General features: G+C 40.3%; 1 protein-coding gene across 2 annotated transcripts; it reads right to left on the bottom strand.

Moving 5' to 3' along the window:
• CNR1 (cannabinoid receptor 1) lies at positions 1-24,710 on the bottom strand. Of its 2 annotated transcripts, none has more exons than XM_037844214.1 (2): positions 24,639-24,710; positions 1-5,507 (listed from the first exon to the last, which is right to left on the bottom strand). In XM_037844214.1, exon 2 carries the CDS (start codon positions 5,443-5,445, stop codon positions 4,027-4,029), a length of 1,419 nt encoding a protein of 472 aa, XP_037700142.1. In that variant the 5' UTR covers positions 5,446-5,507; positions 24,639-24,710; the 3' UTR covers positions 1-4,026. The 2 variants fall into 2 exon arrangements, with proteins under 2 accessions (XP_037700142.1, XP_037700141.1); XM_037844213.1 differs by lacking the exon at positions 24,639-24,710 and adding an exon at positions 23,446-24,569.
• Positions 24,711-27,585: the final 2,875 nt, after the last annotated feature.

Raw genomic sequence — 27,585 nt, 5'->3', positions numbered from 1 at the left:
TTTTTTGTTCTTCATGATAATCTAGAATTTTTATTTGATTCCAGGTAACTTTGGACAATTGACATGATGGGATGTTTTCACTGTGAATAAATAACAGCTTAATTACGTCATTGAAATAAAATACACTGTGGGTTTAATACATTGTAAATATTACAGAAATACTACTTTGCTATAGTAATTTAATGACTGAAGCTACATTTAATAACAATCTTACCAGTACTTGTATACAAAGTATTATACAGATTACTAACAAAGATATTGCAGCAGTTGCAAGAATGTTACCAGTTCAACAAACACCTAACAATACAATATTCTTCTAAGAGGAAAAGTAATAATGTTAGATTTACAGACAAGAGTTATGTTTTCCACTTGAAACATTGGAAATAACAATTCAGATAATCTGGTTTCTTGATTCTTATTATTACAAGAAAAGGCTTCCTTTCTCGGGGACTCTGATCCCCAACAGGCCCGGTACACTAAGTTTACGTGAAGACAGCTTCTAGAATGCCACAGCAATATAAAGAAACTTTCTTACCTGAAAATTACTGATTCATAAGCCACCACTTAAACATCTGACTTTTTAAAAACCTATTTACATACATTCGGCCCAAATCAGTAGATAAAATGTTTTGTCTATATTACAATAGGCATTGTCAACATTTCATCAGAAGGCCAGTGCAAGACAACTGTTGATAGCCATTGCCCAGCATTTAGGAGATTTTAAACTATCATACAAATGTACAGTTAGATTGTGAGAAATCTAATTCTGCGCATGATATTGGTAGGCTCTTTTACAGACACATGGCAGAAATTAACCCACAGGACAGTAAGTAGATGCTACTCATCCAGGGCCTAGTTTGCACCTGGTGGCTGGACCTATCTCCTCCAGAGTGGGTTCAGGAGGCCAAAAATCACTTGACACTGAATGCCAGTTCTACCTGACTCAAAGCCAAGGGACGGGGAGGTTTGGGATGCTTCTCAAGACTAGGCATATAATGGCAGCTTCTACAGGCCCATGGTTCTTTTATGTAATGAAAAATTAGTGATCTTGGAGACAGCCTTACTCGTCTAAGTGAACCTGTTAGACTAGCACTGAAGATTTGTCATTCCTCTGAAGAAACTGAGCAGGTTGGAATTTGGCCCTTTCTGAAGACATGTGTGATATTGAAATGCATGGTCAGGACAAATATATAATCCTCAGGGAAAGCAGGTAACTACAGAATTGGACCTTATAAAACTTACCAAAACTTAAATTATACTTAAATTAATGGATCTAATTAAGGGATTAATTAATGGACTATACTAATGAATGGTAATCCCAATGAATATATTCATTAGGGTGAACATTTTAGTCACTTGGGTTAAAATATTTAAAACGTCAAAGTGAACTGAACTAATTTTAAACATTTTTAAATGAAGGTGGTATAACATATACATGATGATAGTTCAGATATTTCTTAGAATATCAGTAAGCACCAAGTTTAGTGCTATCAGCCCCATTGTCCCTTAATTTATTATATATGATTTGGATCGTAAAAGCATGAGACACTATAAAATTTACATTGCATACACACAAATACAGTTTCAAAAATGGATCTCGGGATTTTTCTATCTCTACAAGAATCTCAACTTCACCAGGTCTTCATAGCTTAGACAAGTTGGTAACACCCTGGTGAGCTCCAAGTCCAGTGGACATATACTCAGGATGCCTCAGGATAAAAGACTAGCAATTCTTAAATGGAAACTAGACCCTGGTGAGCTTTTTTTCACAAAGAATTTTGTCCTTCAAGAGAAAACTTATTAATTAATCCTCTAGCACCCTGAGCCCTCATCTGCATCTCACAGAGAGGTAAAGCAAGGGAAACTTTCAGGTAGATTCAAGCGTATGGACAGACCATTAAAAGTATTACAGCTTGGTTCACAGACCACATTCAGCCTTAGCCCATAAGCTCCAAGAAGGGACCGGCCCTCATCAAGCTGTGAGGCCATCTCGACAGCTAGAAATCACCAGAGAAACACGAGCTCCCCCACTTTGCTTTATGCTACACTTGGCTTTATGCCATGCAGGCCTCAAGTCACTGCAGGAGTCACGATTTATCTGGATACAGACAAGAGATGGTAAGTAAAATGTGTCAGGGTCAAGCGGTTTCTTAAGCAATATCATTCCTTACAGCAAAAGGGCCCAGTTCTGAAAACCCAGGGCACCACTAAGGAACATGAGACTGGGGTATAAGAAGAAAGAAAGCTGGGCTCATCGTTACGCTTCAGCAGCTCTTGATAAGCATGAGCAGGGAAGCACTGGCCTCAGCCGAAGTTTACCCAGGCAAAGCCGGGGAGCCAGGCTGTCACCAAGGGCATCCTTGGCAGGCAAACATCATCCAGGCCCGAATCACAAGTGTGTTAGCTCCTCGCTGCCTAACTTGGCTTCCTCAGCCACGTGGGTTGGGGCTAGTAGCCTTACTTCAACATGCCCAATATCTATAGGGCTATTTAAACTGGGGTCACGTTACTAACACGCGTAACTGAGAAATGTTCCAGTTTGGGATTTTTTAGAAACACCTCCCTTTTAAAGACTTGAATCTCCATGACTTTTCAATATTATGTGCTCAGAAACCAAAACTCTCATTTCCCAACAATTAACACTGTAAATACAAACTTTCCCTTGAATGCCTGTCATTGATTATTCCTTGCTAAACATTGGTCTTATGAAATCCCTAAAAGTCAGTTTACTAACACTTGACCCAATCTCTTAAAGAGGAGGAGGGGGACTTCTGAATGTTTATGGTTAGTATTTTTTTAATCACCAAGATTTCTGGAAGAACTCAATTTTAGAAACTGAATTCATGTGCAAGAGTGCAGCACAGTGGTACAGTTTACACTTGATCACAGTTTTCTCACTTTATAGCAGTTACAGGATAGAAACACACACACACGTTTATATTCACATTCACACACAGTTAATTTTACTGACCCAGACAATACTTTTCAATTAAGAAACAAAGGACAAGCCTCTTGTTTGGCCACCCAGGCATGAAATCTACTTAAACCTGGAATATAAGAACACAATAGTCTTCAAGTAAACAGCAACTCACAGTGATACCAACATACATGAAGATTGACACATGCTGTCTTAAGAGGTCTATAATAGCTAAAGACTAAAAAAGTCAGAGATGTCAGCCAGAAAAGTCAATGCTTTCTCTCTTCCTTTCTGATTGTAATCCATTACCCAACAGAACCGCTACAGTCCAGAAGATAATAAATGTCCTCAGATGAAAATGCAAGGGTAATACATTTTTAAGTGCCAATGAATTCTGCTCAATACTTTGAATAGTTTTCAAATTCTTCCTGTAGTGTTAACAGAAAAATAAATCTCAATGGGTAATTCAATGTCAAATTTAAATCAAGATACGTGAACTAAGATTAAAGTTTCTGAATTATAACATGGGCAGTATTCCAAAAAAGTGGTATCATTGGTATATATTCCTGCTTTTGTTCCATTGTTCTCATAAAAATCTACCTTTTGGTTTTGTTGAACTAGACAAATATAAATAACACACAGTAAACACTGATACGCATTGCACAGGACACAATACATTTTACAACAAATCTCTACTTTAGTACTATAACTTGTAAAAATGGACATCTCTGATACTTATGGACAAATACATTTCACATTATAATGAAAGTTATGGTTACAAAGGCATTACTCGTTTGATGGCATTTTCTATGGATACTAGGACTTCAAATTGTGTAGCCAAAGGTTTTCATCCTATTTCACTGAGACTTTGAAGGAACTTTCAGTCTTTTGCAGCAGGCTTTCTTCACTGTAAACCCTTGGGGGACTGAGTTTGAGAACCTAAACCGATGAGACATCAGAGAACTGAGAAATGATCATGATTAACAGTCACTTTATCACTGAGCATGGTAAACTTAAAAATATATAACCGATGAGACACAGACTCCTGTAGATTTTGAGCTTTAAAAAAAAAATGAATTTCTTTTCGTGCTGCCAGTGTGGCGTCTGGCTCACAGAGCCTCGGCAGATGTGTCTGTGGATACAGACATGGTCACCTTGGCGATCTTGACTGTGCTCTTGATGCAGCTTTCTGCGGCCCTGTGGACACTGGCAGCGTTGTTGGCGTGTTTGTGCAGACAGTCCGAGTCCCCCATGCTGTTATCAAGGGGCTGTGCGGTGCCTTCACATGAGGGGAACATGCTGCGGAAAGCGTGTCGCAGGTCCTTGCTCCTCAGAGCATAGATGATGGGGTTCACGGTGGAATTCAGCAGGCAGAGCATGCTGCAGAATGCAAACACCGTTTTAATGAGCTTGTTCATCTTCCCAAAGACATCATACACCATGATGGCGAGCAGGGGGCCCCAGCAGATTATTAAGACCACCAGGATCAGGACCAGGGTCTTGGCCAGCCTAATGTCCATGCGGGCTTGGTCCGGCCGGGTTACCTGTACTTTGCCATCCTCTGATGTGTGGATGATGATGCTTTTCTGGGTGCCACGCTGGATCATGCGGACAGCATGGCTGTGAGCCTTCCAAAGGATGTACATGTAGGCATACACGATAAACAGCAGCAGCACGGTGGTGACCCCGATCCAGAACATCAGGTAGGTCTCATCGATGAGTGGGAAAATGTCTGAGCAAACGGATTGCAGTTTCTTGCAGTTCCAGCCCAGGAGAGGCAGCACAGCGATCACAATGGCTATGGTCCACATCAAGCAGAATGCCACCACAGCCTTTGGCCTGGTGACAATCCTCTTGTAGGCCAGGGGTCTGTGAATGGATATGTACCTGTCGATGGCTGTGAGGAACAGGCTGCCCACGGAGGCGGTGAAGGAGGCCGTGACTCCGCCCAGTTTGAACAGAAACACGTTGGGGCTGTCTTTGCGGTGGAACACGTGGAAGTCCACGAAGCTGTAGACAAAAATGACGCTCCCCAGGAGGTCTGCCACTGCCAGGCTGCCAATGAAGTGGTAAGAAGGCCTGCAGCGGAGGCTGCGGGAGTGGAGGATGACGCAGAGCACCAGCAGGTTCTCCAGAACCGTGAAGGTGCCCAGCGTGAGGGACAGCACGGCGATGGCCAACTGCTGGCTGGGGTTCAGGATCATGAAGCACTCCATGTCCATGAAGTTCTCCCCACACTGAATGTTCTCCTCATTCTCCTTGTAGGATGAAAGAGACTTGTTGTAAAATTCTGTGATGTTCACCTGGTCTCCTGGGACTAACTGGGGGGTGTCTCCCGCAGTCATCTTTTCTTGGAAGGGACTTCCTCTAAAGGACGTTAAAGGGAATTTCTGTGGAAAGTACCCTAGTTTGGATGCCATATCGCCTTTGACGTCTTCGTACTGAATGTCATTCGAGCCCACATAGAGGAGGTCTGTCGTGATGGTGCGGAAGGTGGTGTCTGCGAGGCCATCTAGGATCGACTTCATAACCTCAGGCTTCAATTAGGCCAAAATCAGAGTGACTGGGAAAAGACCGGCAGGAGGGAATCCTAACAGGAGGGAAAACAAATAAGCTGAAAATGACAAGACAACCAGGAGAGTATGAAAAACCACTATAAACATCTCAAACATGCACCATCGTGTTATTTCACTCAGGTCCAGTCCCTGTCAGATTCAGTAAACAAAATGAGTCAGTCACTCAATTAGAGAAAAGCCACCCCGAGTAGGGGAATGTAGCAACACACCAAAAATAGTGTGTTCATTATTTAGGTTCTCTGGAGTTAAATCACCATGTGAGTCCTGTATGGACCTCCAGTCTGAGAGGCCAAGCTAAGTGAAATGTCTCTTGGGTGCTGCCTGCATTTCAGTCCTGTGAGGAAGGGTCTACCTCCTGGCTTCTGCTACTGTGTCCACACGGTGTCTTAATGCTGGGGGGGGGGGGGGGGGCAGGGAGAGAGCAGCATTATTGCATTGCACAACCTCTGCTCTTGAAGTCTTTACTAGCTTGTCAGACAGATAAGACTGAACAGGTAAGACAACCAAAGAACAAGACAGTGTAGAATCAGGTATTGAGTTGGGTAGTCTGTGTGTTCAGTGTAGAGGAAAAGGAAAAGATTATTGAGAACCAGAGGATTTGGCAGGAAGATGGGATTTCTAGTCTTGACTCCCAGTTTCCTCACCCAGAGAATGAGAGGTCTGAATTGAGCCATGGTTGATGAACTTCAGCTCCAAAATTCTACACCAACCAAGAAAACTTTCAAAGAGGGCAATGAGAACACCAAGGCCTTGGAGATGGGAGGAAGCAGTGGTGGAGGACACTGCCTGGTACATCCCGAGAGCAGTCGGGTGAGGCAAAAGCACCAGTGATGGTGTCCAAGGCTCTCCAAGTGGACGGCATAGGAAATCAGGACAACTAAGATGAGGGGGCCAAATTTTAAGGGTTCTTCCATTCTAAGTTAAGGAATTGGATTGATCTTACTATGTATAAATGTTTGTTACATTTTATCCTTGCTCTTTATTTAAAAATATTGAAAATAGTGATTGATCTAATGATTAAAATAATCATAAAAACCAATATTTTATCTATTGTTTTTTATTATAGCTAAACACAAAACATCATATTGGGGGAAAAAAGAGTTATTATCTTGGAACACATTTAAAAGCTCTGGGTCCTCCTGCTAAAATTCAGAAATTCTACCTATCTGAATCTATCATTCCTTTGTTTCGTTAATCCTCCATTTAACGAATTATTGAGCACCCACTATGTGCCAGACACTGTCGCAGGTACCAGGACTACAGCAGCAGCAGCAAAGACAGAGTCCCTGCCCCATGGAGCTTACAGAGCAAGAGCTGTCAGCACTAACGTGACAGGCAAGCCAGGAAGGATCCCTGAGACGCCAGGGTCCTGTAGCCCTTTTACTTGTTCGGTGTGGCCTGTATTGGTGGCGTGGAAACACCACCAAAAGGAGGACCCAGGAGTAACTTGTCACCACTCAAAGAGCTTTTTATCCTTTCTGGGCCTTTGAACCAGGTCTGTATATTCTCCTGCACCATCAAAGAACAAGGCACACATAAGCCAGGAACTGCTTGACCAGAGGCAGGATTTTCAGGGCACAAACCACATAGAGACATCCAGTGTTAGTTAGAGTCTGTTAAGCCCAACTAAGTCAAGGCAGTGTCCTAGAGGCACAGGCTAGTTGCTGAGCATATAGCAATAAAGGATGCAGAAATAAAAGACCCAAGCCCAACAGACAAGCTGGTTGCCCAGTGTTTCCTGGTTCCATTACCCAAAATCGCTCCGGAGTCCCCAACCTCAGCCTGGTTCCAACTGTGAACTCTTAAGTGTCTTCTGGTTCTGTTTACCTCTCCCTATATTTGTCATACCCTTTCTTACATCCCCACCTCTTTCAGAATGTGTCCTAAGTGCCCTACCATTGGGCAACTTCCCATGAGTCAACTCCTGTTCTTCACAAATGTGCTGAAAGTTTTCATCCACATTCAGGACACAGAAGACAGCCCTCATATGAAAGGAAGCTATTTGTTATGAAGCCCCAGCATATCCTCAACTCCTCAACCTATCTTTTGCCTCTCAACACCCACCCGTTCTTAACACAGCTTACTGACTCTGAGATGCCTTGCTGCTCTAAGAACACCCCGCTGTACTCACATTCTTTCCTCCCCGCCTCCTGCCGTCCCCTGTCTGAAATACTCATTCCCAAGCTCTCTGTCTGTTAAACTCACCTTTCAAGCCTAGTTTAATGCTTCCATTCAGAGAGTCCCCTGACCAGCCCTTCCCACCAGACAGAACTGGTTCCCCCAGTTCATCCCTCAATTATAGGCCTCGTCATAGTGTATAATCATGAGTTTGTACGTTTATTTCCATAATGAGAATCTGGTCCCAAAGCACAGGATTGTGTCTTTTTTTTCTTATGTGATTCACCAGCCTGATAACAGTTGCAGAAGAGAGGAAGAGGGAGGGAAGGGCTGGGCTCCCTTTGCATTCTGAAATATTCCCATGCACCTAATAAGTGGCAGTTGAATTTTGTTAGCTCAGGCATAAAAACAGTTATCTAATAATATATATTTGTCTTTGCCTAAAATTACAGGACAGAAAGGTAATTAACTCAATGAATATTTAGCCCAAAAAACAAAGCTTGAGTCCATGTTTCCAAGCTGCTTCTGGGAGCCATTCCATGACCCCCATACCATAAGTCATCCTCCCTCAAGTAACTAACTCTCCCTTCATAATTCCCAATTCAAAAATATATATTTTTAAAATTTCAATTGCATGTTTATATATGTATATACATATATACATGATTCGAAACTCAAAAGGTACAGAAGAATATACAGTGAGAAGTCACTCTCTCCTCAGAGGTAAGAAATAATAGTTTGTTATTCCTTCCAGAGATATTCCTGCATATTCAAGTAAATATATATCCTTTGATTTTCTCTTTAACAAATGTAACATATCGTATACACTGTTCTGCATCTCGCTTTTCCACTTAAAGTTTATGTTGAAGACAGATCCATGTAGTACACAGACATCCCTCATCATTCAGCAGTTGCCTTAAGGATTTGTAAGATGTGGGTGACCAACCTCCAGCTGATGGCATTTGGGGTTGTTTATCATCTTTTGCTATTACAAATAATGCTGCAATGAATTACCTTCAGCCATGTCATGTTTCTTTCTTACAGTCATCCCAGCTTACACTTTGGACTTTCTTTGGACTCCTTCTCCTTCTTGACCTCTACAATCAGGTAAACCACTGTCTTGCTGAAGTTTTCCTTTTAAGTATTTAGAGTGCTTATTATGTGCAGATGGCATTCTGAGTCTTTTACATGTATCAATTCATTTATTCTCACAATGGCCCTGAGGCAGGCACTGTTGTTATTCCCATTTTACAGAAGAAAAGCACAGAAAAGGTAATTTGTCATTTGCATAGCCAGTAGGTGGCAGAGCTCAGACTGAAATAACCATATGCTCTGACTCAAGAGCAGTGCTTTCCAATAAAAATACAAGGTGTACCCCAGAGACAATTTTCAATGTCACAGAAACCAGGTAACAAGTAAACTGTGAATTAATTTTAACAATATATTTACATAATCCAGTGTATCCAAAATATCATTTCAATGTAGCACAAGCCACATTTCAAGCACTTAACAGTGACATGTAGCAATTCACTACCATATTGGACAGTGCAGATCTAAAACCTCTGCTCTTAACTTTCATGATTCACCATCTCCCTAACATAAGACAGAGATACTATCATGTCTCTTCTTTTCCCCACTGATACCAACCAGTTAAAGCACTAGTCAATGGAGAGAACACTGAACTAGGAGTCAGCAGACCCTTCACAGTTAGTGTCAGACCAGTATTCGGGGAAGTAGTTAATCTTTCTAAGCCCGTTTCTTCATCTGCAAAATGGGGATGAGCATGATGAGAATGATGAGAATTGCAGTAGTGCTGAAACTAATAATTGCAATAATGATGACAATGCCTAAATCACAGAACAGTTCTGAAAATTCAATTTAAAAATGCATGTAAAGCACCTAGCATAGTGCTTGACTCAAAAGTAAGTCTTTTGTGAATATTTATCTTCAGTAAAAATTTATTATCATTACTTAGTACTTATGGCTCTTTGCCATATACTATTAATTACATATCGAGATAATCTATTGCCTAATAAGATAATAGACTGCTTGTTCAATTTATGTTTGTCCTAGCACTGAAAACAGGAAGCAAATAGAAGGAACACATATGAGTGAGGGAGGGGAACCTTCACTAAATGTCTATTATATTACAAGTATTTAAGAGCCTTTTCATACATTATTTCATTAAATTGTCACAACAACCCCATAGGGTGCTTATTTATAATCCCCATTTTACAGATGAGGAAACAGAGGCCATTAGATGTTAAGTAAATTGCCCAGATATGAAAGATTTGCAACTGAACCCATGTCTGTCAGACCCCAGAGTCCCTGCTTTTGGATTTTACACACTGTTTTAAGGATTAGCAGTGATTAGAGTAAAGCCATTATGCATCTCATATCCAAGTTTTCTAGCCTCTCACAAACACGAATGAAGGCATTTTGTCAAGAGTAATTAAGACTACCTCCTACTAAATCACTATTTCCTATCCCAGTTCATCTGGGCTTCCTGGCATGGCCCCAAAGATTAAAATTTTAGTCAGTATTTGGAAGAGCTATAAAGCTTCTTCAGTGAAGACAAAATATCACAGACATTATTTCAGGAATGCAAAAACATGTGTTTCTGTGATTTACTCTATATTAAGATCACACATATCTGATCCCAAATTCCCATTTTAATGTGACCAAACACTTTCATTAAATCAAAATTTCTGTCCAATATAATCCAACTTTAATTTAAAAAATTGGTGAAAAAATACTTGGATCCTGTGCAGTTCAAGGATCTTAGTAATGTCAAAATTACAGTTAGGGGGATCATGGCAGGAAAACTGTTTCTGCATTTTGGTACTTCTTTCCTTTATTTCTACATTTGGATTATTTCAGTAATTTTCACCTTATTATTTTTTGCATTGAGAGTTTTCTTTGAGAGTCCATTAGTAATATAGTTTAGGCTTTGGGGGATGCAGCTGCAATTAATTTTGTTTTTGTTTGCTACTGGGAAATCATAATTGGAAATTACTAGCAAGATGCGTAGATACACCTATTAAAGAAGCAGTTGGTTTTTGTTACAGCTATAGTAAAAGAGTGATTCAACGACATTTAAGGGGATTTTCCTAGAATTCTATTTTAAAAAATATAGCCAACATATTCTAACATTTTAAGTTGCTATAAATCATACCATTATAGTAAAAAGAATAAGAATGTTTTAATGTGTTGAATCCATTTTTTAAACCCCAAATTTTAGAATAATCATCTGTTCTTTCTGTCCATCTCCACAGATCCACACCCCCAAATATATCTCTGCCCATCCCCATGTCCCCCACCAAAGACACACATCAGCTAGCTGGTTATGATATCATCACAGGAATTTTATGCATGTGATAGCAGCACAGGGTTTTTTGTCGTTGTTGTTTTAAATGTTCATCCAGAATCTGTATCTTTGTATCTATAACCATTTGGAATATAAAACTTCTTTGTTGTGATCAGGTTGAACATGAAATAAGTCTTCAAAACAAGACTTTGAATAGAATTAGAGTTATTTCCAAATCAGTGTAATTTAATATCAGGTTACTTTTGTCTTTATTGCCCCACTGAAGAAGACCTTCTTTGTTCTGGAGAGACATTTAAATAGTTTAGATATTCATCACTGTGTAGCTAGAGTCAAAATCCTTCTAGGATGTCTAGCCTGTGCAGTGCCTCTCAGGCAACAGGCAGTAGACCAGTATTTGCTCCCTGTGGGAAAGCAGAAAACCCACCAGAAGTGCCAGAAGGACTGGTACTTTCTGACACAGTTATAGATGATCGGTCTGCCATGCTCCTCTAATATAACAAGTTCATAAATGCTCTAAGAAGGCAATGCCAAGCTCATAGTGTCTAAAATGACAAGAGTCCAGAAGAGCAAACACAGGAGAGTCCCAGGCCTTTTTTTTAAAACTCTGTTTTCCCTACTCTGCTAGTTCTGTTTCTTAAAGGAAATATTTAGGAAATGGGATTTTCTCTGCTGTGCATTTATTTACTCACCCAAATTCCATGAGATTTGAACCTGGAGAAACAAGAAATGGCTTTCAGTTGGACTTAGTCTGCAGGCTCACAGATTCAGAAAGAAAATACCTCTTCGTTGATAGGTGAAGGGAGAAGACTCTATAGAAGTTATGCTACACAATTTGGACACCAGTTTTAACTATTGCTGCCAAGTTCTGGGTATTAAACTGTAAAGACAAACATAATTACTGGGTTCTACATATTTTATGGACCAGAGAAATATACTGCTTTTTGCTTTTAATGATCAAATCTCGTATATAAGATATAGGCCATCTTATAGAGTATTTTGTCTATGGACCGTAGCTTCTATTGTATTGAAAACACTACATGTTCTCACTAGCCTAGGCTGGCCTCATAAAACAGCCATGCGAAGGATTCAAAAGAACAAAGGTGCCATCGAATATTATTTGTTTGTTATTTTCCATTCATTTCCAGAAACAAGTCTGGTTTCTACTAATATGATAAAGAAAAATACCTTGCTAATATATTTCTTTAAAGTTAATAGGGAAAAACTTAATTGATTCTTATAATTGCATTACATCTAAATCAAGTCTCCAATATACATGGCAGATCTCATAGGCCAAAATCATAACTCAAGGAATGAGCAATTGAGTCCTTTCGAACTCTTAACCAAATCATTATAATTTTGGAATTGCTGAAGTAGTTCGGTCACTTTTCCCATTATTTTCTATAGCAACTGGAAATAAAGGATTGACTTAATTTTCCTGATAATTCAGGCCAAAATACATAATCTTTCTTCCTTGTATTAATGTCAGCTCCTTTCCCCATACATAAAAGAAAATTCCATTAGGCTGTTAACGGTTGGTTGGCTCTAAAAGCTTTAGCTTTTCATATATCTTGTAACATTGAATAGAAGTCTCTAACTGCAACATTTCCTCTGGGATATTCTTTACTAACAATATGAGTATTAGATTTTTCATAAAAATATATCAATTAATCTGAACTAAATAGATGCTGTGACACTTTTAAGGCTATATTTCTGTTTGAATTTAACTTGAATATGCCTAATAATTTAATTTAAAGGCTTGTTAAAACAGACTTTCTGGGTTCAAGAAAATGATATCTTTAAACGACACTGACTTAACATTCACTATCAGGTGACAATGCTAACAGAAATGTGAATTAAAATTAAGTGATTTACTGACTTTTATAACTGATTCCATTTACCATGTAATTTTGTTCTGGTTTTTAGATGTTTCCTCCTCCTAAAAGCCTTTGTCTTTTTTTTTGATAGAGATACCTTTCCCACATAGTCTGTAAAGAAAATAATCAAGCGTAACTGAAGTGGCCTTTCCCTAAAAGAGAACATGCAAAATTTTTAATGCAATAGAAGCTATGGTTCATAGACAAAATACTCCTTAAGACTTCTGTATCTTGCATAAGAGATTTGATCATTAAAAGCAGAAAGCAATACATTTTTCAGGTCCATAAAATATGTAGAACTCAGTAAATAAGTTTGTGTCTTACAATTCATTACCAAGAGCTTGACAGCAATGGTTAAAAATGTCCAAATTATGAAGCATACCTTTCAGTTTCTTCTCCTTTCATCTATCAACGAAGAGGCATTTTTCTCTTTGAATCCATGAACATACAAACTAAATCTAACTAAAAGCTGTGCCTTGTTTCTCCAGATTCAAATCTCACAAAATTTGGATGAGTAAATGCACAATAAAGTTACAATTCCTAAATATTTTATTAAGAAATATTTGAATATGTATTATGCATGAGGCATCATGCTATGTATATAGATATATATGATTTTTGTTTAGTATTTACATAAAATAGACACTATTGCAATCCCTATCCTACAGACAAGAAAACTGAGAATTAGAGACATAAAATACTTTGGCCAGGGCCTCCAGCGAGGCAACAGTGCTGGAACTTCAGCCTAGGTCTGCGTAACTCAAAGCACCTGCTATTAACCCTGAAGTCCAAGGAGCCATTTAATAAAACACCCCTCCTTTCACTTCTGGGGAAGGGGGGAAAGTTGGTTTTGGGAAAAGGAGGTAATAAATAGTACATCGCAACTTTACTCAGTGAACAATTAAAATCTGAAGGAATGATCCATTAATAGCAAAAAGGTTGCACGTAGAACCTGCAAATCATCCTTGCCCCATGATCTTCAGGGACAAAGTATGACAAGTAATTATAAGCTATAAGTCCTAGATCTGGATCAGCAACTTATTTGCAGTGGCTGCTGGCAAATAATAAATAAAATCTAACTAATCTTTGCCACTATTTTTAAAATTAGGTAAGGCTTTTTTTCCTTCATCAGTTAATTTTAAGGATTATTACCCATTTTTGTTGCTGATAATGACACTGCCCATATGACATTCCTCACACCAGTGAGGAATGGAGAGGGCACCTTCTTTAGGTCTGAATGAGATATGATGCGTATTAGTAAATGAAAGCTTGAAACATCCATTCTCCCTATAGAGAACCACTTGAAATCACTCAATTTCCCACCATGAGCAGTGTGCTTCTCTTAGACCCAGAGAGAAGACTCTGTGGCCTGTTCCTAAGTTCTTGGCTGGACTTGTAAGTCAATGCAGAAGAAACACTGTAAACTTGATTAGAGCTCTAACAAGTTAGCACTTGCTACAGACCTCCTAGTGTCCAATGGGCATAGAGCTATGTTACTGCAGCAATATGGCTGATGGGTGCACTTACAGGCCCCCACATGCTTCATGTAACACATTTTATTGAGCACATACTCAAAACCATTACACTCCAGGCCATGAACCTTTTCTATGATATACTACCCAGGAAATATATCCATGTAGCATCCCTGTGCATGGGTAAGAGACAAGGATGCAAAGGAAACGATTCTCCACTCCACCCCACTCCATCAAATACAGCCCCCCCATCGGTCGTCTTCCCCGCAACAGAGGACAAAGGAGAATAAACTGTGAAAATACATTAAGGAGACATGCTATTTAATCATCAAATAGTAATGGGCTGTGCAAATCCCCATGCTTTGAGGTTTTCTCCTCCCAGGAGGGAAGGGCAATGCTGAGCCACCCTGGAGCAGTCCTTCTTACGCCTAAACACTTTAGGTTATGCACACTTCAGAGCAGGGAACTGTCATATATGGGCTTGTAAGCCCTCTTCCTGGCAGAGAAGGTACTCAATACCTGTTTACTGAATGAAGAGTGGTGTGCATCAGCAACCTGGCTAATCTAACTTAGCAGATGGCTTGTAACTGTGGATGATTTTACTTGGCATAAAGCCAGCTGAACATTATGGGGATTAAACCTGAACCTTAGTTTCATAGAAACGTCTGCCTGAAAAAAAAAAAAAAATCTCCCAAAATGTAAAAATTATATAAGCTGCATAAACATTATTTATCCCAGGATCTTTTATCTCAGTATCAAGTAGAAGTTATATTGATGGGAAGTGGATGCCAATGTAAGGTTTACTTTTTATTCCAATCCTTATTCAGCCTGGGTGTGTGTTATAAACCACAATGTTTAGCCACATAACAATGTTATACAGAGAGATCTCTTTGTGACAGGTATAATCTTAAATGAATCATAATTACATGCTGCTGCTAGCCCTTAAAGACAAAAGATAAAACTATTATTACAATGCATTTTTTTCTTCCCGTAAAGGCATGATATTATGCACTGATCCTTCCCAAACAGGTTTCTCCAAATGCAAGTGTGATTTCAAAACTTGTTGAGAAGCTATGTGAAAATTCAGCCACTAGATGGAGTGGCTTTTATAAGCCCTCAAGAATCAATTTGTTACTCTATTCAGTGTACATAGTTCTTGCCTTGGTTGAGCAACTTCTCCTCCTGCTACAACATTTTATACATTTTACAACGGAATTAATTAAAACATAAATAACAAGATATGTTATGGAGAGTTAAAACGGGTTATTACTACTGCCAACGAAAACTAAATTTCTAATTGCTTTTCTGGGGCAAAAGGGCATTGACAGAATATCATATTCATAAAAATTAATTGTGAATATCTGGAACTCTGCCTCAAGACAGTAATTAAGAACGAGTAAAGGAAAGTAGTTCTACTAATAACAGATAAGTTTATGCCAAAAGATGCAAAAAGTGTGTGGGGGGGGTGTTCGTTGGAGCCCAAAATCAATTCTAATAACAAACTCAGCTCATTTCTATTTCATGAAACATTTGATTTTCCAATTTCCAAATATGGAATCTTCAAAACCGGTCCTAACTCTGTGATGAAAAAAAATGGAAAGTTATTTTCTATTATTAGGGGGGCTAAAACGGAATATTTTCCCAGAGAAGTGAATATTTGTTCAGATAGTCATACAAATAGAGGACGCAGTGGCTTTCCGAATAATTAAATTTCTTTCCTATTATTCTCTCACTGGAAAAATCTTAAATGCTTTTTATTATTGTATAAATTCAGGGTTCTCTTCAAACATTATTTTAGGAACTAGGTACTTATATGTTGCTTTAGTTGAGATGTTCAGTAGGAAATTTTCAGTGTGCGCTAGGATATAGGCAAAAAATATGTTTTCAAGAAGCAAATAACTATGTACAAACAGAACTGGAAGAACTAGGATTCAGTAGAGATGCAAAAAGTTATGATTAAGAAGTAAGCATGCAAATTGGATGCAAGTACAGAAATTTTATAACATTCTAGTTCTATTGTACTCATTCAAGGTCAAACCCTTCCCAGAATCCTGTGATGCCATTATGAGATTCTGAACAGAGATGAAGCATTAAAAGTATTCAGAAAAAGCAACATGAAGATAAAGAATTAGGAAATAAAATAGGTGAGATTGAGTTAGAAATTTTAGTGTGAATCTTAAAGCACAGTCTGAGAAGTTACACAGTGGTTTTGGGGGGGTGCAGGGTTACTCTATAGGTCAGCAGCTCTCAAAGGGTGGTCTCCAGACCAGCAGCATGAGCATCATCTCAGAATTTATGAGAAATGCAAATTTTGGGCTCCATCTCAGAGCTACTAGGGTTGGAGCATGTGTGTATAACAGAAGCACTGTTATAGATTGGAGACCTATGAGGAAGACTCAATGGAGCGGGATGGGGGGGACAACAGAATTAACCTTTCTTAAGAAGAATGGAGGTTAGACAGGAAGAAAGGATATTCAATGAGAATAGGTATTTAAATCATTGGAATGGATTTCTAAGGGAGCCTGCTCGTGATAAGGTAGCCGCCAATGGACAATCTTTAAATAGAGGTATTCCTATCTGACTGGAACAGAATAATGTAGTCTACCCTAGAACAAGCATAAGGAGTAGGGAAGCTCTCAAAGTTTTTCAATCTACAATTCAGGGCTTCTCTGGACTTTGAAAAAGGAAAGTATTATATATTTTGCCCAGCAAAAAAAAAAAAGGCGCCTCAAGATGTAATACGTACTTACACAGGATGCAGATATAAATCTTAGATATAAATTAAGAAGCCCACACCAGTTCCTCCTAATTCTATTTACAAAATGTGTGCAAAGTTTTATAGGTCTGCTAGTCATTCCTTTCAACACCACTGTAAAGGAACCCATGTTTTTAACAGAACAGGAAAAAAGTAAAAATAATTTGCATCCCAGGTCATTTTTTAAGTTGGAAATGTTTTTGTTTCTCTTCTTCTTTTCTCCAAAACCATAAAATAATGCATCACAGGAGACTAACCCAGAAAAAGACAAACTTAAATGGAAATTTTGTTGTGGGCCCAAGTAAGTCAGACCCACCACAAATTATCTTACAGAATTGCCCTGATAATTATGCAGTTTTTTAATACTGCTTATAGCTGGTCAATACCATTCAAAAATACCTAAAAGTTATTAATATATGGAAATGTAACCCAAAGCACTCAAAGCTATGACTCTGGGCAGACTGTTCCCTCTCCAATTATTTAATCAATAAAAATGGATCACAAATTACTCAATTAGTTTTCCTGGCTGAGGACTAACATTATTCAAAGGCTTGCCTTTTTTGTTGTTTTTAAGAACCTCGATATCATTTCCAAAAGTAGTTGTATATTTTTCAAAGCCAAATTCCCACATATGCAAAGATAGGGAATTCTTTGGACAATCTATTGCTTACTTCAATCATATATTAAATTATCTAGCTTTCCTTCTTCTCCATATACATACTAGTTGCTCACCACAACTTGTACAAAAGCTAGAGAAAACATTTACAAATTTCAATAGCAGTGGAATTGCAATTTGTTGAAAATCTGGTCTGTTTAACTAGTCACACTGGAATAAACCAAAATACTCAGATCATAGTGATGTTAAACTGGTTTCCTCTTATAAAGAATAAATTAAGTTGACTTACCTTCAAACACAGCTGAGTTATAAAGCAAGCAATAGTGATAAAGGCATATGACATAAATAATCATTTTGGGGGGTGAGAACAATGATATTGGTTTACCTGCTATATTAAAAACATCTCTTTAGCCTCTTGACCAATAGAAATCAGTGTTATTAAATTGGCTAGTACAAATGTCCAAATATGAAGGTAAAAATTTGTTTTTAAAAAAGCATAAAGCAATTTATCACCAATTTAAATGTAAAACTCCTTATAACTTAGTTTGCAAAACTCATATTGAGTCTCATTTTCTCTTCTAAAAGTATAGTTGCAAAGAATGAATGAAGAAATAAAGATGGAAAGTGGGAGACTCTCCCATTTGAACGTGAACTTTGAAAAATATAATTTCCTAATTATATTATATTTTAATTATATTTAAATATACTACTGACATACACAGTTTGTGAAAGCATTTGTCAGTATATTAAACTACCATAACAGATTGCCTGGAATATCTTTGAAAAACGTCTGTTTTTTTTAAAAAAAAAGCAATAGTAAGGAATTTGCTAGTAGGAATACATACACATAGACATATATATAGATATATATGTATGTATGTATATATAAAACAAAAACCCACCAATATATTACATTGTCAAATTTAGGAAACAATACTGCATGATATCTTCTGAAGTTAAAAAAAAATTCTGAATGCTCTTCAGAGTTGAAAACGGTGGTAAGGAATTGAGCCAAAGATCTGAAATCTCTATTAAACTAATCCAAACTCTAAACAATTAAGAATCCAAATAAGGATGGAAAAAAAGACATTAGATAAAATATTGTACTCTTGGGAGAAAATTATTTACCAACTGTGTTAGGAGAAAAGGGAAACTAAATCCCTTTTTGCATTCAAAAAGTGCAAAATCTACTTTAGGAAACATTTCAAAAATATAGAATGTTATGAAATTACACAATGGGTTAAAAAAAAAAAGAGTTGGCTAAAAAAAATGATTCTCATCCAACCAGTTTCAATTCACATATTCAAAGACAAAATAAAACATAAACAAACAAACAAACAAAGCAAAACTCTGAAAGCTTTCCTAACTGTGCAGGTGTGAATTGCTCCAGCTGGGGCTAAAACAGAATCCCTGGTATTCTCTGAACAACTGCCACGGTTCTGCCAGGCCCATGTGCTCAGGTTTGATGAGTAAACAGTTCCTCCCTCAAAAACCCATATAAACACAACTATGGACCTCTAGAATTCCAGGTCGTGAAGTTACTACATTTTGAATAATTAGAGCCTTGCCTGTCACAACCTGCCCAAATGAAACTTTTACATTAGAGAAAATCCCAATCTCATGAACAATCTATATGGAAAATATTTCAAATATATGGAAAATATCAACAAAATCTATATTAAGAATGTTTGTACATGCAATTTTCCTAGAAAAACTATTATAGTGAAATATACTTTATTTCGCTCAAGGCACCCTTATCAGTGAAGGACTATGACCCAGGAAAGCTTTTAGTATGTATTTTATGTTAAGAACTACGGGTAATCACACTGATTACTTTATGTAATGGCTTTGACCTATTATTACTGATATGTTATAAACATATCTATCATCCGTGTGGGCAAGTTTGAGATAGTTTATCTAACATCAAACCATTTGAATGTTAGCAAGATAGGCACCAGGGAATAACTAAGAAACTACCCTCACTTTTCGCCTTCACAAATTTTGTATAGTTTTAACTTACTTCTTATTGTATTATCATACCAAATACATTAAGTTAATAATGTATTTTGTGATACATAATAGCCTTTTCTAATTTCTTCCAACTTGTATGGCCCTAATTTCCAAAGTAATAAACAACTAGCAAGTTCAGTGAAAATTGTGTTAAACCCATCAGTGTTTTATCATAAAACTATAATTGAATGCAGTTATTCACATCCTGGTATATTGGTGAGATTCCTGGCACACGTGGGACCGAAACGGATTCCAACCTACAGCCTTGTTTTGCTTCAAGGTGGATACTTCCTTTTGCCTTGAGTCTTCAGTGTGTATCTGCACAGCTGCTTTAAACTTGGGACATTTCCCCAAATTTGCAATATTCATTTAAAATCAGAATTATATCTTCAGACATATAAAGCCAGCATGTCTAAATTTTTATTTCGGTCATGATATACATCTATGAAAAAGTTTATTTATACGTAAATATAAAAGTGTGTTCATGCATTCAAATATCTAAAATTTTGTAGTATATGGTTATACATTATATATATTCTGGATGACATTTTTTTCCTTTAGTCCAGAGAATATTTTGGAGAAATATGAACTGGTCTGCAATATCTTATAAGGGACATGCAATCTAACTTAAGAATATCCCGATAAGTGAATTAAATGGTTATCAAAGTATTAAACAGCAATTCATCAGAAAAGTGTTGAAATCGCCACCACCCAAGCAACAGCATTCATGCAGTTATAATGTAAAGTTAGCATTTTTATAAGAATAGAATTAGGCAAGAACTGGAGATTCAGGAGGGAAAATATGAAGTTAAAGTGCTGCCTATACAAAGTACATAGATTGGTTCAGATTTCCTCTGACCCTTTAACTTCTATACCAGTTTCCAGTCAATAAAAGAAAAATCACCAGAGCTTTCCAGGTCTTGAAATATAGATATGCAATATGCAAACAAGCCCCAGCACAGTTTTTCAAACAATATTGGATCCTGGTTGTTTCAGAGTCAAAGGAGAATTATAAATAATTTAAATCCAAAGGCTGGTTGCACTCTAACTATTCGTCAGTTCAATTAGAAAATGATGAATACAAAAATAGGAGAGGCAGACTTACACTGGTGGAGACACGGCATCCTTTTTAACAGGGAATGAGAGCTCTCATCTGTGTTCTTTATGCAACTGAGCTAACATAATTACCCCAAGAATAACAGGCACAACCTAAAGGACAGTCTCTATCTTATTAACCAAATTCAAGAACCTATAACCAAATCTCATTTTACTCATCATATGTTGTTAGGTATTTCCAAATTCAATTTATTACTCTTTTTTGCAGCATTCCTGGATAGCTAATTATGGGAAATAATCCCTTCCCTTATTAAGCCAACTGTCTTCTGGAGAAGAAACATTTGGTGAGCGTGGTGAACTATAAACTGCTGTTGTAAGTTCCATTTCATAATAGTTTATTCTTATACAGCAAAGTATTCTGATTCCAATTCCAAACACTAATATGCAAGGCAACCAAGGAACCTGTCTAAATTTCTTGGTTACTGCTAATTCTGAGTCAAAGCAAAGAAGAATGTCATACGATTGTTTTGAAAGAGTTTTCAGGCTTTGCCTTAGTAATTAATAAGCTGACACTGCATACTAAACACTTATCAACACAATCAATGGGGCTGCTTCTTGAGAAAACAGGTAAACCGATTCAAGGAGTTTTCTTTTGGCATAGACTGTAATATGCCACAAATGTAGTGGTTCTTTTGGAGAATTTCATCCCCAGCAGTTTTCATCTTGGTAACATTTAGCAATTTCACTATTTTAGCATTTTGAAATGCCAAAAAGAACACACTGATCCTGAAGCTAAGCTTATTAGAGTAGAGCAATCTCACAAGCAAGACAGAGGAACATAGTCCACTGGGAAAAGGGTAACAGAAAAAGACAGAAAACAGGGGATAACAAACAAAGCCAAGCACTATGTGAGAGCCAATTTTCACTAGAATTTAAAACTTTACACACCAAATTAAATAATATCACCTATGGCTTATTTAAGAGACTAGTCATAACATTCTTTTTATGTATGCATATATTGAGGCTGTTAAAATTTGGGGACATGAATACCTAATTTGTCTTCCTAACAACGACTGTATAAGCATAGTAATTTTATTTTAGAAAGGTCAAAACCAAGCATTTCCACCCTGTGGCATCATTTTACCCCTATGGAGGTTGAGGAGCACAATGAGACCTCTCTCCATCAGATACTTGATACATACCTCAGCCAAGATTGCTCCTCACCTGGAATGGGGGACATCTTTGAAACAAAAAGAGTCCATTTCCATTAAGTTCTCCTGGTAACCTAAATGGATTAGTTGTTAAAACTAAGTCCAACATCAAGCTTCTTGCCCACAATACTGCTTATTGTGCCTACAAATAACTGCCTATAGCATGCAATATTTAAAATTCTGGAGATGCATGGATTCTGTTCATATAAGGATATAATCAGAAAATAATTTGTCTCACTTAAAAAACTATGCATGACCTTTTATTTTGATAAAATTGCTCTTAACTGAGTTAGGGGGGAGGGGAAGGAGCACCAGGAGAAAAAGGGACAGAGAAAAATCAATCAGTATATCTTCCCTTGCAAACTGTCAGTAGGGTGAGATTAGAAAAGCAACACTTTAAATCAGATAAAATCCTAGGGGAACCTTAAAGGTTGGTTGCTCTGAGTTTCTCAATATTCTGCAAAATAGACTGATGTCAGTGGTGACACCACTGATACTCAATGTCCACTGAGTTTCTGCTAAGAAATTGCATTCCCCCATTGTTCAAAAGATGTGAACGTGGCAATAAAAAAGAGAAGTTAAGAGACCCATAGAGATATCTTTCAACACCTTTAAAACCAGTTATAATTTCTTATTGGATTAAGTGCTGAAGAGGCTTAATATATCAAGAAAGAAACAAAAAGACAAGAATACCACTTACTTGAGGAAAAGAAAAAAAAGGGAGGTAAAATTAACAATAGGTTACTAAATGTTTTTGTCTCTTTATCAATCTAATAGCTTTGAGAAATAAATAATCTATTCAATTTAGAAACATGCATGCTGCTTTTCAACTTCAAATGACCAAAGACAGTTTCTAACGTCTATCACAGCAAACACATTTGCATTCAGGAGGTGATCCATTTATGATTGTGAGCCTTAGCAACAAGAAATTGTCTTTTAAAAAATGCAGAATCAACTTTATTCATCTAATGGCTAGTTCTGAGTTAAATGGTTTCATCAACATTCAAATCATAGACATTAGTTAAATGCACATGTTTCTCTTCAAAGAAACGTGGTTCCAAAGCAATATTTTCTATATCAAAAGTTTATTATTTGACATGCATTTCTTTATATGACATTTAATATTTTACTTTAGTCCGTTTCTAAGGTTTGGTGCAGACACTGATGTATTTCTTGGGAAGACTTTAGTTGCTGATATGGTTTATATAGATATTAAACAGCAACTTAAGCGCCTGTTTTTCAAACATGCACATTACACATTTTCTACTAACAGACAGTGCATACAGAGAGCCAGGTGCACACACATTCAATAAATAGTAAATGGCAGAAACCTCCAGAAGTAGCACAGACCACATTTAACAGGCTGGAGCCAGACAGCTAAGTAAACACCACCGCACGATTCGCTCACGGAATAAGAACTCAACGAAGGACACTTGGGGACTACACTGGTCAGTACCCGAGGGGGCGGGAGGAGGAAAAAGTATTTCCAAACGTAACTCTGCCAGGTCTTACCCTTCGCATCCCCCAGTCTTCCGGGGAGACGCTCCCTTGGCACCCTTCGCCCAGGGCAGGGGCTGGTTCTCCGTCAGAACGAAATAAACCCCCTGACCCTATATTGAGAGCTCCGCAGGGAGCCGAGTAGCCCCTCCTGGACCCGAGGAAAGCACTGGCGCCGCGGGAGCCAAGAAGAGGCGGAGGCGGAAAAGAGTGGAGAAGGAAGAGGTGGCAAAGAGAGTAGCGGGAGGAGGCGGCGCCGGCGCTCGGACGCGAGCGAGGCTGGGTGGGGTGGAGCGGGGTGTGCCTCCGTCGGTCAGTCAGTCAGTAAGTCAGTCAGTCCGCGCTGCTCGCGCGGCGGCGTCCCCTGCCTCTCGTGCCTGCCCACGACAGCGACGAGGGACTGGCGCCCCTCCGCTCCGGCCGTCCGCGTGGACTCCCCTTCCCCAGGCTCTTCACTGGTCCTCCCGCTCGCCCGGCCGAGCCAGGAGTGGGGCCGCCGGTCTCCGCCAGCCCGGGCGCCCGTCGCCTCACCCCGCTTGCGCGGTCCCTGCCTCTCTCTCCGCTCGTGCTCAGTCTCTGGCTCCCTCTCGCTCCAGTCCCATTTATGAAGCGCGGTCCCATCACGTGTTAATGAGCCTTTGTCCTGCCCTGGCAGCAGCGGCGGCACAGACCCCGCCGAGGGAACTGCGCGGGGAGGGACCGAGCGCGCCTCTCATCGCGGCGCCTGCGGCTCCAAACTTTGCAGGCGCCGGGGCCCCACCGCGGCGCCAGTCCCAGGGCCGGAGGGGACGAGCTCCTCCGGCCCGCGTCACCTATTTCTCCTCTTTCTCCCGCTCCTCAGCCGCCGCCACGGTCCCGGGGTCTCCGGCTGTCATGACCCGGCTGTCTTTCCAGATACCCTCACACCCGGGCCGGGCAAGGAAGGGGCGCGTGCCTACGCCGCCCCCGACTGGGGGCCATTAATCACGCGCGCCCGGGCTACGTGGAGCGCCAACACCTTGCGCGGGGGTCACGTCTGGGGCAGCGGGCTGAGCCGGAAGGGGAAGGGGAGCCGGAGGGGAGAGGCTGAAGCGTACGGGGCCTGGGGGGTGCGGCCTGTAGCCCCACTCCTCCCTCCGCAGCCACCCCCACGGCACAGAGCCGCGAGCCGGGCCCCGGGAGCGGCCGAAGCCTTGGGACCGCGCCGCGCAGCCCGGAGCCGTTGCTACCTCGCGGCGGTCGCGTGGCCACCAGTCCTCCGCCCTCGGGACTTTGCCTGGCTTGGCGCTCGGCTCCTTCTCCCGCCTCTGCCGCCCCCGCAGCTCCCGCCCGGCGCGGACCACTCCGGCGTGCCCCAGCCGCCCCGCCCCGGCTGCAAACAGTTGGCGCCGTAGGCGGCTGGCTATGCGCCTCCCGGCCCGGCGCGCCCCCTCCCCACCGCCCTGGGGCCCCGCTCCTCGCACCTTCTTGCTGGAAGAGAACGCCCCTTTCCAGGGCCGGGATGGGGGCCCGCGGGGCTTGGGGGCGGCCGCCGCAGGCGTTTGGGGATCCGCGGTGCTCCCGGCGGCAGGCAGGAATTAGGGGACATGCTCGTTAATTGGTTCCACTATCAGTCGCCGTCTGCCTCCCGTGTGCACGGATCAAACCTTAATTGGTCTTTACATTTATCATGGTGAATTGCGAACCTACAAACAAGCCCCTGCCGCTGCCTCAGAGAAGAAGGCGTCCTCCTCCCCTGCGGTGCCCCGACCGCGTTGTGGTGGCGGTGATTGTTAGACATCTTTATCTCTCGTGAGCTGGGTCGGGGGAGGACCGCATGGTTTACACCTGATGGAGCCACGTCACTCCGGCCCCAAGAGCCCCGCCGAAGGCGCTAGGTTCGGTTCCCGACCCGCCTCTCTCCTGGCAGCCTCGGCGTTCATTTTATGACCCCTAGGCGGGGATCCGACAAAGTCTGGGCCGGTCCTCATGCCGCACCCTCCTGTGGTACCGCCCTTCATTCTCCTCAGAGCCTAACAGCAATGGTAACATTTTTGGGCCCCATATTCTTACTATATGGTGAGAATCTGTGACAGTGAGCCTCTCAAGGAAAGGGGCAAAATTGATGAGAAGGAAACCGAAGATTAGGGGGCCCCGATTCCTGGAGGAGGGAAAGCTGCAAGACTTTTTTGAAAACATCAGACCAAAAACGTAGAAACGTTTCCTGCAAAGCTCTAGCTAGTCCAGTCTCTGGAAATCCCCCTAGACAGCTTTAGGTTAGAAAAAGTGTTGTCCAGTTCCCTATCAGGGAAATGGCCGTTTGAGATAGAATCCACAGCTGAAATGATCAATTTCTACTAGGTAGGTAGAGAGAATAATTTATAAATAAAGATGGGGGATGATTGATAGCAGGGCAGATGTGACGTTAGTGCTGGCAGGGTAGGCTCTAATCACACTGGAGAAAGTCAACTTCAGCCCACCTCCACAGCAGAGAGCTCCATCTAGAGAGTAAACGTGGGGGAAACAGAGGGCTTCAACATCTATTGCTTTTTTCTTTGAGGGGTCATGGTTGTTAGATTTTCCCCTCACCTCATACCCCTGGCAGGAGGAGTTCACAAAGTTTTGCCCTCCTTGCCACCTCCCAGACTGATTTCCCAAGTGGCTGGATGATGACACAAAATAATTTCCAAGTCTCTCTACCACCTGGTAGCATAGGTTCCATGACCGCTGGTAATCAAAAGAAAGGATGTAGAAGTTTATCTTCTCACTCTTTGTGGTGATGACATCTTCCAGCGGACAAGAAATGCTGTGGGAACTGGGCTCCTAGAGTGCTGTGAGGTGATGGATTTCATATGGATGGTGCCACCACCCCTGCACCTGTGGCCAGGTGATCTGTATGGACTCTTGGAGTGGCAGAGCTATTTGGCATCTGTCAGGTGCACACCACCAGCACTCCCTGGTGGTGCCCTTCATAGAGCATTCTCCCCCACATCTGCTGTCACTATTAAATCTGAAAGCATGAATCATGTACAACCTGTGGAAGGTACTCCATGGAAATTTCATCTCTCAACTCTGGGAGTATATCAACCATGTCAACTTTTGTTTATTCATGAAGAGAAACAATCTAATTAAGTATTTAAAGTCATCCCAAATATCTCTTGATTGATGTTTGATTTCTTCACTGAATTCAATGAAATTCCAAGCAGAAACTTAGGATCCAAATGACTGAGGTTTGTTTGTTGAGTGACTGGCCACCAGTGACCCGTGGACCAGGCCAATCATTAAGAATCTAATCAAGTTGTAACTCCAGCAGCTGTAATTGTTTGGTCTGTTGTTATTTGTCGTTCGTGGTGGGGGAAAGCTGGAGCCCGACAGCTGGTGAATTGTACCGACTTTCCATTTAGAGCTCAAGGATAATGCTCGGTAATGGAATCAAAATTTGACTTGTGACCTGGCATTTTATCACTGCAAGTAAATGCTCTGTTGAAACTAAGGGAGTTATTATGTGTTTGGAAAATGCTATTCTTCTGGGCATGGGTGTATGTCTTTAAAATTTCAAGAATGTCCAGGACTCATCAGGATGTTAGGCTGATAGTGAAATAGCTGCTGTAGTTTTTTGTTGTTGTTGTTGTTGTTTTGTAGCTGGGGGAGTTGGGAGACAAGCAGATAGTAGATGACAGCGTTAAGGCAAGATTCTCTTCAGTGCCTTAGAGTTCATGTTTTGCAAGGATCACCTTTATATGCCAGGAAATGATTTGGTTTCCACATGTGGTTGGCCATCCACTGTACTCCTGAGAGAGTCAGCAAGAATGAGAAACACAAGCTGTCAGCGTACCTAATAGGAACGTTATGTTGAGGGCACACACAAATTTAACAAAAGGCATTGAATGGTACTTGGTCATCAAAAACCGAAGTCCAGTTTGTACTCATGCCCTTCTGGGGAAAGACCCTGGCAACCATTTAACAGCCTCCACTAGGCTTTTCTGCACTACATGCTAGGCTGCCTGGTTTTTTTAGTTCCTTATCCTTTTAAAATTAGAACAGGGCTATGATGAGCCAATTTACTGCTGTTCTGTGTAATTTAGGTTATTCACTCAGTGAAACATAGAGGATGTGAGCCCAGTTAAGGCTGCATGTTTCAATTTCAAAGAAAGATCTCAATTTATTCCTGCCGAAGTGTTAATATTTATACTGGAC

The sequence above is a fragment of the Choloepus didactylus genome, chromosome 7, assembly GCF_015220235.1.
Source record: "Choloepus didactylus isolate mChoDid1 chromosome 7, mChoDid1.pri, whole genome shotgun sequence".
In the NCBI taxonomy this organism is placed as follows: domain Eukaryota; kingdom Metazoa; phylum Chordata; class Mammalia; order Pilosa; family Megalonychidae; genus Choloepus; species Choloepus didactylus.
The sequence above is the reverse complement of the archived record's forward strand: the minus strand, read 5'-3'. Positions and strand labels throughout refer to the sequence as shown.

Coding starts and splice junctions, on each gene's coding strand:
- CNR1 (XM_037844214.1), bottom strand. CDS start 5,445: ATGAAGTCGATCCTAGATGGCCTCGCAGACACCACCTTCCGCACCATC.